At 42.3% G+C, this 13185-nt stretch overlaps 1 protein-coding gene across 1 annotated transcript; it reads right to left on the reverse strand.

Moving 5' to 3' along the window:
• Positions 1 to 4454: 4454 nt before the first annotated feature.
• Positions 4455 to 12641, reverse strand: LOC125551328 (auxilin-related protein 2). Its single transcript, XM_048714514.2, has 8 exons — positions 11905 to 12641; positions 7026 to 8442; positions 6785 to 6938; positions 6502 to 6599; positions 6236 to 6301; positions 5924 to 6013; positions 5628 to 5804; positions 4455 to 4903 (listed from the first exon to the last, which is right to left on the reverse strand). The coding sequence occupies exons 1-8, from the start codon at positions 12510 to 12512 to the stop codon at positions 4865 to 4867; spliced, it is 2649 nt and encodes an 882-aa protein (XP_048570471.1). The 5' UTR covers positions 12513 to 12641; the 3' UTR covers positions 4455 to 4864.
• Positions 12642 to 13185: the final 544 nt, after the last annotated feature.

Below are 13185 nucleotides of genomic sequence, written 5' to 3' on the forward strand. Positions count from 1 at the left end.
GATACGAGTACGGGAAGCCTCTCATCAAAGATGAAAGGTCTCTAACAACGATGATGCGAAGATTGCATGATTGGTACATGAAAACCTGCAGAGAGTCTGGGGGGAGGAATACTTTGACGCTGAGAGTTAAAGAGGAGCATGACCTCGTTGGAACTGGTCTGTTGAATGTTCCATTTGAGGAGTTCTTCTAGTTTTTCAATCAGAGGGCCCTTGATAAATTAACGGTCACTTGCTACTGTCTGTAAGTACTACTTCTGTCATTAAGTCTCTATATATAGGTCAGCTCTTTCATTGCATGTATTTATAATTATCCTCACTATATTATGCAGATTGGAGATCGCCGAATTGAAGAAAAGACAAATCGGTGGTATTGGGTTCATTAACCCAAATATCATAGATGCATATTCGGTTGAATTTAAGAAAAAAGATACCGAGGCCAACTTGCTACGATCGTTGGTATTAAATCAAAACAAAGCTATAATACTCTTTCCTTACAACTTCAAGTGAGTGTTACTTTCTTGTGCATATTCGGTTTCTTATTAGTCGAGGTTATAGTAATGTAATTGATGAGTTATGCATGCGTGCGCAGGTTCCACTATATTCTCCTAGAGATTAAGCTCGAGCAGGGACTGGTAACCGTCTTAGACTCGAGACGAAAAGATCCCAAGGAGTATGCGGACATGACTGAAATTCTCGAGAAGTAAGTTAAATCGATCATTATCACACCATACCGGCAACTTTGTTCACTTCCTGATATCAAGTAATTGTTTTCTTTGTCTGGCAGGGTTTGGAAAAAAATTCACCTCAAAAGCTCCGGGACTGTCGAAGAAGGTGGAATTTAAACACCCGAAAGTAAGTACTACTAGCATGTTCCGCACATCTCCTAGTGATTCAAGTGCTAGTTTCATCAATACCATTTTAGCATGTTTGCTTATCAGTTTGATTGACCTCTATTTCTTGTAAAGTGGTTGTGGTAGGAAGCCGAGAATAATTACTATGGATACTACATTTGCAAGTCCATCCGCCACACGACCTGTGAGCGGGGCTACACTAAAAAACAATATGAAGTGCGTAAGCAATAATATTTAGAATTTAACTTTATTTACCATCTTTTGTGTTGAGTTTCATTCATTCATATATATGTATTGACCCCCTTCTTCAATTTAGATGTTTCAAATGCGGGATGAACTCCTAGCACCAGATCGCATGCGAGGAATTCAAGAGGAATTGGAGGCATTCTTTCTTGACCACGTGATCGATAAAGACGAAGAATACTATGTGGACCCTGTGTTCATATATAATTAGGGGATTATATTGTAAGAGATCTTATATTGTATATATGTAGCCAGTAGCGTCGGATACATATACGAAAATTTGTTGTTCGACCAATCTCTCGGAGAAGGAGAGGTCGATATCACTTCTCTCTGTATGCATATGTTCATGACGATCTTCTGTTTCCTTCATTTTTACTTACTAGCTAGCATGTCGAGTGCTCTCTATACGTATAGTACGTAGCGTCGACCAAGCACGAAGATAAGAGAGGACACTTCTCTCTATTAATTAATTAGCTACCTAACACAATATATGAAACACCTTAATTAACCATATAAAACCCCCAAATCCCCCCTTAGAAAAAAAAAACGAAAACCCTAGCCCCTGAACAGCTGACGCGTGGATGCCTATTGTTCCCGGTTGGTGCCACCAACCAGGACCAAAGGGCCTTCTGCCTGGGCTCGCCGCACCGGCCACGTGGAGGCCCATCTGTCCCGGTTCGTGTAAGAACCGGGACTAAAGGCCAAGGGCATTAGTAACGACCTTTTAGTCCCAGTTCCCAAACCTGGACAAAAGACCCTTACGAACCGGAACAAATGGCTCTTTTTCTACTAGTGACATTTGGATATCGAATATTCCAAGCTGCATTTGCCACAGCTTGATCTAATCTCTCTCGCATCTTTCCTCTGCCCTAAGTGAAATGGTCACCAATGTAACCTAGATCCCCAAGAACGCAGCCATATAAATAGTCCTGGCATGCTCTCATGTATCTTTGGGCCCTAGAAACTCAACTTTTCTTTTTCTTTAGAGCATAATCTTTCATTAATCACCAAGCAATAACCATGCTATATCCATCCTCCCATTCAATTCACATATGTACTCCCATAATTTATACTTACTCTCCCAACTCGGTTCACCATAGAAACCAGTGAAACGCCAATCTGTCTCATCATTAATACGCGTCTATGAAATTTGGCTTAATACTCCCTCTTGTCCTTTTTACTCTGCATATAAGAATTGTCTGAAGTCAAACTTCGCAAAGTTTGACCATATTTATATGAAAAAATATCAACATCTACCATGTTAAAGTTATACAGTATGAAACTTTAAGTCATGACGCATCTGCTAGTATTGATTTCACGTTGTGAATGTTGGTGTTTTTTTCTATAAAGTTGGTCAAACTTTACGAGGCTTGACTTCAGAAAAATCTTATATGCGAACTAAAAAGGACCGGAGGGAGTACCATTCACCACATTTTTTACCTCCTTCCTCCACATAAGCAGCAAGTCATCAAACTTGAACTTATGCATCAAACTTGAACTTATGCATCAGTTTCATGCCAGATTTTGCAAGATGCGACTTAGACAGGAAAATCACATCATATTTTGTTTGAGGTAAACCTGGGCATTCTCCGGGCTGAGATTTGTAAAGCCCTACCTCAAAATCCTAACCCCGAGCCCAAAGCACATGAATAGTGCCTTTTTTATTAAAATGTTGATTTTTGAGATATTTAAAATATATATACATATGTTTCTAATAAAATAATGGTTTATGCCTTGTACGGGCTTATGTTTGGGCTTTCAGGCCAGACTTTGAGCAGAAAAGCTGAGCCCAACTCTAGCCCGGATGTCGGGCTTTCAGGGTGGGCTTTGAGCAAAAAAAAAATAAGCCCATGCCCGGCCCGGATGTCGGGCTGGGCTGTCCGGGCCAGGCTGCCCATGCTCGGGTCTAGTTTGAGGTAACACGAGAAACCATTCAACATTTTTCGTGATAATAGATCCACCATTATGCCCGTGCATGTTATCATATTTCCCAACCGAAAATACAAAGGTAAACATGGTGCATGCTAACCCATTACAACTTTTTCTTGTAAAAATAGCAACAAAAATCAAATAATTCTAAAATTTTGGAATATCAAACTTGGTCGACTGGCTGCCCAAGTGTAAGTTTCGCCAAACAATTGATTTTTGTTCTTATGATTTTAATATTCATAGGTTGCACATGGAACCAAGTTCCAAAAATTCTTCCCAACCCAAGGGCATGCTCATCTAAAACTAATAATAAAAAAAGAAAAAAAAAAGAATGAACAAGGGGAAGGGTCGAGAAGGAACTAAAAGTTATAGACAACACCCTCGATCTTATGAAAAGAACCATAAATGCATTAGACAAAGCGGTTCACTTAAAAATAAGAACATGAAGAAACTAAAAGTTATAGACAACACCCTTGATCTTATGAAAAGAACCCTGAAAAGAAAATGGAAACGTCATCGAGTCCAATGTGCTTCCCTCATGGAACAATCATCACCGGCACTATGGTCGAACCACTTGGTCCAGCAAGACCTTTGCGGTTGCTCACCACAGACTCCAACAAGAAGCAGTGTTGCCTCCCATGTGGCATCAAGGCCAGGAGGAATGAGAATGGCCGCATTCGACTCAAAGATTCGACGACTCGCTGGAGGGAACCGACCGGCCAACAAGGGTGTTGTGGCTCCTCCAAAAACCACCATAGATTGAGCTTGAGATCCCCGTCATACGCCTCTAGATCCACTTCGTAGGTCCTTCCGCAGCACAGGGGACACCAACCTCGCCGGAAGCTAGTATCTGGTGAGATGCTGCAGAGTAAGCCCAAGCCATAGTGGGGGACACGCCGATATCCCCAATCTAGAAATCTGCCATGTTGGATCAGCTCGGTGTGACCACACTCTTATTTAGGAGCTGACGCTAGATCCGCCTTCCTCTCCACCATGGAGGAGAAGCAAAGAGGGTTGTTGACGACCACCGCATGCATCATGAAGGCAACGGCAAATTGGACTCTAGCGGCACAAGGCTAAACACCGTCAAAGCAAATCCAGGCCAAAGCTTCAAACCTACTTTGAACTAAAACCATGACGAGTAATTTGAAACGAAGGAAGTAACTTGATAAGACCCAACCCCCCCCAGGGAGGAGTCAAGGGCGACTTGGAGACTCTTAAGGGAGAGGGGAAAGCATAAGAGCCAATTCTATCACACACACACACACACACAAAGCAGCCTTACTTGCACAAAAACAAACTAATTCTTGGTAGCAGATTAAGACCACACGTTTTATTCTGTGCTTATGCAAGAGGAGCATGACATAGCATGGGAAATCGTGAGGCAAGCAAATTAAGCTGTGAGTATTTGAGGAAACTCAAACTGCAGGGTAATCCAAAATTCCAAATCATGTTGAGAATTAATAGTCAAACTGCACACTGTGGAGTACAAGCGTGAGAATAATCAAAGGGCAAAGCATAATTGTACATCTGTTTCTTGTAAGATCTTAAGTAAAGCATAAACTGTGGTTTCGACTTTCTGTGGTCTGACTATAGACAAATGGTGTGGAAGAAATACATGTAATCTTGGCCCTCCAAGGTATATAATATAAAAAAGAATCATCCCAAAGCAACCGGCCAGTAATCCTCAAAGAACAGAAGTCTGCATTTGAACAGAACCTATTATACACTGATAACTTTGATGGAGCTGCACCAAAAAGAAGATCGGCTGCATCTTAATGCTCCAGGGCTTCACGTGGGTACACTTAGTTAAAAACTGGCTGTACATTCACAGGGATGGCTTAAAACAGCTCTTCAGAATTGAATTTGTTCCATGCCTCCTGTTTTATATAAATATAAGAAGATAAGCGAATGCTACAATGTCAAATATATATTCCTCATCAATAGCAATGATGAATATCGCGACCAACCAATGTGAATTACAATAGCATGTAGGATAGGCCTCCACAACTTGGTAAATCCACGGTTAATATGGATGACACAAAGATTAATCCTACTACTAGGTTGCTCGGACCATTGATCTTGATCTCAGAGCCTTTCAGTATGTTCTTAATCTAGAACACACCAAGGATTTTTTGCTTTAATTTGGCATCCAGCCATCCATCCAAGTTTTAGTTGACATGAATGAACAGAAACAAATTAAATACAAGGCTAGAGAGAGAAACTTAATTGTGAAAGTTACTACATTACAGCGAGTCTATTGATTGTTCCTGTGCAGATGTGGCCATCTGAGTTAAACATTCAAGGCAACACAAGTGAAAAGCGCACTTATCAAGTGTTCAACTCAGTTGGTGTTTTTTCCAAGCAGCAGGGCAAACCATGTATATCATTCCATTTGCCAAGCTGAGTTACAGGCCAAACGCTATTTGCCTCATCTGAAAGGGATTCAGAACGAAAGCGACACAAAATAATTGTGGTAGCCCTAGGTCAGCACATAAAGTGGCATGCTTAACACATTGTTAGGGCAGTAATGATGGTTCTCTAACAAAATAACATCTTAACTTGTCACTATTATACTTGTTGCAAAGCAGCATGAATACACACCTTGAGAATGTCAAAGACCTTCTCAGCAATATATTTCTGTTGAAGAGTCGCACCCTTCTGTTGCACCTTATCAGGATGGATGCATAACGTTGCCTTTCTGTACTGCTTTTTAACAGCGGCACCAGTAATCAAATCAGTCAAGGATACAGCTTGCCATCCACACTCTGGCCAAAGTATCTATTCACAAGGGAAGTGTTAAGGAAATAGTGAGCGTGTTTATGCAACAAAACAATGATAGCACCCAAAAATAAAGCACGAATCCGGTGAAAACGCAAGGAGAATAAATGTTGACTCACATATTGCAGAGTTGATAGTAAAGCACGCAAGTTGCCCTCTTTTCCAGCAGCCCACCTCTTAATTTCAAAGTCTAATGAGTCACCAATTCTCTGGAATCAAGAAAATATCAAAATGAGTAGAGTGCCTATTAGCAACCAAGAAAGTCAAGCTTAAAGGGTCGAGACATGTTGCCCTATTACGAACTAAAGAAAAGGCCAGCAGAGTCCATGAAATATTGAAAATAATGTGCAATAGCAGAAAGCATAGACTGTTTACATCAACTAAAATAAGCAGAATCAAGTTGCAAGTTATATGGGCAACACAACACTTACATCTCTTTCTGCTTGTTCCCTCTGAACCTGCATATCTCGTTCATTCTTCTCAGCCAAAGCTTTTGCCTGCAGATATGTTATTGTTATATGACGAACAGTGGTGGCAGAATAAAATATATCCGTCATTTCTTTATAACAGGGGAGAAGGGAGAACAATATGATACGGAATCAGCAATATTAATCTTGGGCAACATCTATCTACTATTACCCTTCAAAAAAAAACATCTATCTACTATTATACTGACAGGAAAAGGTGGGAACATTACCGCTCGCTCACGGGTCCTCTGGTGACGTTCTAACCTAGCACGTCTTCTTTCTTCACTCTCCCCCTCAACATCTTGAAATGCGTCAGATGATGATCGGGCTGAAAAATAATACTAAATGAATCACCGAAACTGCAAAATTTGGGAACGAATATCATTACGAAGTTACAAGCTAATACTCCCTCCGTCCCATAATATAAAACCATTTTTGACACTAGTGTAGTGTCAAAAACGCTCTTATATTCTGGGATGGAGGGAGTATTATTTTGGGAAGACCAGTGCTTACTACTTTCAAATTCAAATAGGTCAGATAGACCATTGCCAAAAATATTTGTGGCTGATGGTGGGTTTGTTTTTCTGGTAGAGGCCGACGTAGAGGCTGTTCTCTGTGATCCATTAACTGTTCCTCTACCTTGTGGTTGAGAATCAAACATAGAGTCCTGAAACGTTCAACATTAGCAAAAGGTAACACTAGTAAATGGCATCCAGACTTCATTTTATGTAAATATTTTGGGGCTCGAATGTACCACTGTTGGTGTTGGGGCCCTCTGCTTTGCTGCACTAGTATCTCGAGCATCCATACGAAAGAAGGACTCAACATCATTTGGTGTGCTCTGTTTTTCTTTTGCCGCCGCTGCAGCTGCTGCTGCCTGCCTTTGTCGAGCCTCAGCAGCAGCTCTTTCCACCGCAACTCGCTCAGCTCTCTTCCTTGCTTCTTGCTGAACTCTCTCCGCAGCAGCTCTTTCTGCTGCAGCCCTCCCCCTAGCAGCAGGCCTCTCCCTGTCCCTGGCTTCAGCAGCAGCCCTCTCCCTTTCTTCAGCAGCAGCCCTCTCCCTTTCCTCTGCAGCAGCCCTTGCAACCCTATCTTTAGCCTCAGCTGCAGCCCTCTCACGGGCTTCCTGATGAGCCCTCTGCACAGCAGCACGATGTGAGCGTTGGCGGGCATCCCTTTCAGCTTTTGCACGAGCTTCAGCAGCTGCTCTCTCCCGTGCCTCCTTCGTAGCCCTCTCAACAGCTTGTTTCTCTCTTTGCTGTTCCAATACCCTCTCCTTTTCAAGTCTTCTCTGTTCCTCCCTTAGTCTCATTTCTCGCGCATGTTCCAATCTTTCCTGGCTTTCTCTCTCTTCACGAGCTGATGAATTTGAATCAAACTCTTCGTCATCATCAAAAGCATTTTTATCATAATAAGCAGGCATCTGATGCTTTCCCATGGCAACACCTTCTGATTCATCTACTGAAGAATCATCTGCTTGCTCTGGCGTATCTTTGTACTGGTTGTGCTTTTGGCTGGACTGTGACACATACTCGTCATCTTCTACATTTGCTTTTGCACCCAGGGGTTTTTGTTTAAGAAGTGGCGGTGATCTGGAAGGTGGCGGAGCACTAGTTGGCTGAGTGAAGAGAGGGATCTCAGAAACTGTAAGCCATATATCGTCTTCGGATTCAGTAGATATCGGTGACTGATTATCCATACCATTGCCACTGTATCTCTCTGAACTGTCATCGACATGAATATCAGAGTACCTTGCAGATTGTGGTTTCGCCATGCCATTTCCGAAGTCCTCCAGAGAAGATCTGCTTGCTGGATTTCTCTTCACCGAGCTTTGTACAGAACTTGACTCTCGGGCTTTGCTTTGTAGATGACTATCCTTGGTGTCGCCATTCATTTCCGAGGTAAACAAAGGATCTGATTTTGGGGCCTGGTCAAAAGCACTTGAATCCTTAAATAAACTATCAGCAGCAGCAGCACTATCAACACTCATGCCTTCAGTGTCTGCAGACTTATCAAGATCTTCCAAGGGATCTGTGAATCTCCCCGGGGATGGATATGCGGAACCTGAAACAGAAACTCTTTCTAGGACAACAAATGGATCGTCTACGAAGCTGGCTGTTGATTTTGAAGCTGGAACTGCTGGCTTCTTTTTGTTATCGTCATTAGTGTTCCTAAAAGTTATAATGAATATTATGGGAACACATTTTTTACAGAACTTGTATGAAATGAGCAAGAAGATAGCATAAAATAGAAGTGTGAGGTTTATGGGAACCAAAATGCACAACTTGGTCTATTCGTTAAATATGCTTCTATCATCAGATCTTTTGGTAACAGTCATCTTCCTCGAGGTTTTGACCCATCAGTACGGAGAAAAAGGGTTTTCAATTGGCATCAGCAAAGTTGAATACCACAGCTTCGGAAACTTTGACACTGTACTGCTATTGGATGAACTAGCAGAGAACATACCGTACTACTGAAGAAGTAATATACGTGGAAGAGAAAAGTAAGAATTACCAGCCAAGGCACATAAGATCTCTAATAGTAGCAACGCATGGCATGTATATAATACTGCATAGTCTATACTCCTTTCCTTTGTGGGATAAGGGAGATGACATAGAGTTAACCTTCCAGCATGATTCATTTATGCCTGCAATTTACTTATGGGAATTTGTATTTTCCACACGTTCGGATTTTAGGGATAAATCCGAACAACCGAACCATCGAGCGATCCCGCATAGCACGGTCCCCCGATCCTTTTCTTTTACCTTTGCTATTTATTTTTCTCGCAAAAAAGAGGACAGTGGGAATCGAACCTAGTATCTAGAGGTTTACTGATAGTCTCGCCAGCCATCTGGGCTTATACCTCGCTGATGATTAGATACTGGTTAGGTTGATTTTATTTTGACGAATGCTGCTAGTGCATTTTATGGAGCAAAGGGGATTTGCTTTTAGATTTTTTTCTGGATCTGGTCACCGACCATGAACCATGCAACGTGCCTGTTTTAAAAAAAATTTGGCTATTTTTATTCAAAAATTATATTTTCATCAGTTGTCTTTTCTTTGTTGCAAGAAGATTTTTTTATCGATGCATAAAAATGATGTTGAAACATAATCCTGGTTTTTTGTGTGAATGGAATGATATTTTTACGATTGTGGACCTGATAACTTATGTACTTATCATCATGAGAATTTTAGCCTAAGGAAAAAAGTTCTCTCCCCGGTAACCTCTACGTGGATAGCATGCTAATATAAGCATCGAAACTATATTATCTTACATACAAACACCACAATAGTTTTCGACATGGGAAAAAGTTGTTGAGAACGTAACTCTGGTAACTTCTATATAATAGCATGATAAAATATGTATAGTAGACCTGATAACTTACATAAAAACAACACGGACCCAGGGAAACATGTATTAAAAACACACCCCGGTAACTTTTGTGTAAATAATATGATAGTATATGCACCGCCTACTTGATAATTTAGTTACAAGCACCGCGATAATTTCTGTATAAATAGCATGATAATATACGCACCACATACCGGATAACTTATGCATAAACAACGTGATAACTTTTACCCAAGCTAAAAAAGTTGTTAAAAATGTATCTCCAGTAACTTATGTGCAAAATAACATGGTAATGTACGCACCGCTGACCAGATAACCTACGAACAAACACCACGATAACTTTTACCTGCGGAAAAAAGTTGTTGAAGACACATTCATGATAACTTCTATATAAATAGCATGATAATATACACACTATAAACCTGATAACTTAGGTACAAACATCGTGATAACTTTGAACCGGAAAAATAAGTAGTTGAAACCACAACCCCGATAAACTTTGTGCAAATATCAGCGCATCCTACACCCCGTAGACCTAATAACATAGGTAGAAACACCGCGGTAACTTTTACCTGGAAAAAAGAGTTGTTGAAGACACGCTCGTGATAACTTTAACCCAGGGAAAAAGGTTGTTGAAAACATAAGCCCAGTTAATTTTGTGCAAATATCAGTTCATTATACGCACCTTAGACATGATAAGTCAGGTACAAACACCACGGTGACTTTTGCGTGAAGAAAAAAGTTGTTGAAGACACACCCGCGATAACTTCTATGTTAGTATCATGGTAATATACACATCACAAATCTGATAACTAACGCACAAACACCATCATAACCTTTTGACCAGGAGAAAAAGATGTTGAAAACAAATTCCTATAAATTATTTTATAAATATCATGATAATATATGCATCACACGGGTGATAACTTACACACAAACACCACGGTAAAATTGAACCGGGGCACAAAATTGTTGGAAATATGACCTCGGTAACTTCTATGTAAATAACATGATAATATACACACCAATTTATGGTAACTTACTTAGCCCTGGCGTGATAACTTTTGACATTAAAAAAAAGATGTCGGAACATATCAACATCAGATCTAGTTTAGAAGGTCTCGCCGCAATGGACTTTTTTATGCAAAAAAAGATTTTTCAGTCGGACCGCCGGTTTGAACTACAAAACATTCTAAAATTTCAAATTCAAAGAATCTAGGATGACATCAACTTTTTGTCAGGTCTATGGTGTGTATATTACCATTCTTTTACACACAAATTACCAGGGAATGTTTTCATCAACTTTATTTCTCGGGGACAAAATTTACCGCACTATTTATCTGTGAGTTATCAGGTTGGTGGTATATAAATTACCATACATTTTACAAAGAAGTTATCGGGGTGTGTTACCACAACTTTTTTTTTCTCTAGGTCAAAAATTATCGTCATGTTTGTGTGTGACTTATCAGATTTATGGCTTATAAATTTATCATGCTCTTTACGAGAAAGTTACAGAGTGTGTTACAACAACAAAAGACGTTACAAAGGAAGGAAAAATTCGGTAAAAAAAGAAAGAAAGAAAATAGTTTATTTGTCTCGTGGCCACGTCACGTACCGGTACAAATACTATCTAACCTCATTTTGACAACAACTGGAGCTAGATCAGGAGGTTACGAGTAGCTATGGTGTACCATCAGGTAATGTGTTCGACTCCAGTTTCGTACAGTTTTTTTTACCACGCTAGAAAAGAGATTGATTCGTCGCTGGGGAAAAACCGGAAGGGAACGAGGAGGGACGAGTTGGATCGAAGAGATTGACTCGTTCGGATCTATCCCTTAAAAACAAACGTTTGGACGTTAGTCCAGTCCTTTACTTATTTAGTCTTACAAAACTTTAATTGTTACTTTATGCTATACCTAATGGTTTGAAATTTTCGTTATCTGTTGTGTTGAAAGCAAACTCTGTTCTCGGCCCCTTCCTCATGTTAGGCTCAATATAGTGCATACGTTTTTCTTATAATCTCAACTGATTTAAGATACACCCAAACGCATCAGCACAAGCATGGAAAAAAGAAGATCAGCAGTTATTTTTCGTCAATTTAATCACGGATGCCAGGGAAGCTCTCTTTGCATAAGGTTGCTTCTAACGTTCACTAAGATTCTGTTCTAGATTTTCACATTTCAGTTCAACCTATCCAACATCACACTAGTCTGAGACACAAGAATGAACAACCAAACCCAATGCAGATCTAATCTAAACAAGCAAAAGCTAGAGCGCTCACCTACTCTTTGGAGGGCTGCTACTGGCGAAACCTGGGATCAGATCATCGAACCCGTTGCCCTGCTGGTCCTCCTCCACCACCGACTTCTTCTCCCTGGCCGGCTTCATTCCGAACCCTCCCAGCAGGTCGTCGTCGTCCTCGACCACCACCGACCTCTTTATCTCCTCCGCTTGCGGCTTCCCGCCGAAGCCCCCTAGGAAGTCGTCATAGGAAGGCGGAGCCGAGCGGTTGCTGCTCGTGAACACATCGTACGCGGGAGCCGCCGCCGCCCCCGCCCCGGACACGCCGTCACTGTCGTACGTGGAGTTGGAGACCCTCGTCCCGCGGACCGGTTCGAAGAAGTCGTCGTCGAACAGTGGCTTGGTTCCAGTTGCCGCCGCCGACGATGAGGAGGGTCCCTTGAAGGAGTCGAAGATCGAGTCGAGGGGTGGACCGGAGGCGGAGGCCGCGGGGACGGGCGCGCCGAAGAGGCCGTCGTAGGACGGGGCGGGGATGGATCTGGGGTTGGACCAGGCGGATCCACCGCCGCGGGCGGCGGCCATGGGCGCGGCCTTGCCCTGCGGCCGCACTCCGAAGTCCCTCGCCAGGAGCCCCTCGATGCCGTCCATGGCCCGCGAACGGCGGCGGCGGCGGCCTCGCCGGAGAGCAGGGGATAGGAAGGGGAAGAGATCGGGAGAGAGAAAGTGGTGGGAAAGGGGAGGAAGGTGGTGATGTGTCTTTCTCTCTCTTTGTTGGCACGTTCGTTGGCACCCTCGGTCCGTGTATGGGGGGTGGAGCCCACCGGAGGTTGGCATGCATGCCAAATTCTTTAAAAAAGGAATTTAGTGCTGTTTTATGGAAAAAAATATCTAACGCCAGATAAATATTCTACTTCAGCAAACATAGAAATTGCCTGAAATCCAAAACAATAAGCTACGCTATAAGGACGGCGTCTCGCGTAGTCCACATCATCACATAAACATTGTATGTGATGGACAATGACAAGAGAGGTTCATGCTGGACAATTGAATAAAAGGGTCGCTTCGTCCTTCTGTCCACGTCGACACAGGTGGTGTTCGCGATAGCCAATTGGAGAAATTTTTAGCGATAGAAAGAAAATCAGCACATGCTACCTCTCTCTTGTTCCATCTCCTCCAGCCCCACGCCCCTCATCCTCTTCCCGCAGCTCCGCCGCCGCCCCCAAATCCATCGCACGAGGACTAGCCCGCCCGCGCCGACGACGCGCCTCCACCATTCGGTCATCCCATCCTGGCTCCTCCAGCGTCGGGCATCGGAGAAGGC

The sequence above is a fragment of the Triticum urartu genome, chromosome 4A, assembly GCF_056163025.1.
Source record: "Triticum urartu cultivar PI428250 chromosome 4A, HENAU_Tu73, whole genome shotgun sequence".
NCBI lineage: Eukaryota > Viridiplantae > Streptophyta > Magnoliopsida > Poales > Poaceae > Triticum > Triticum urartu.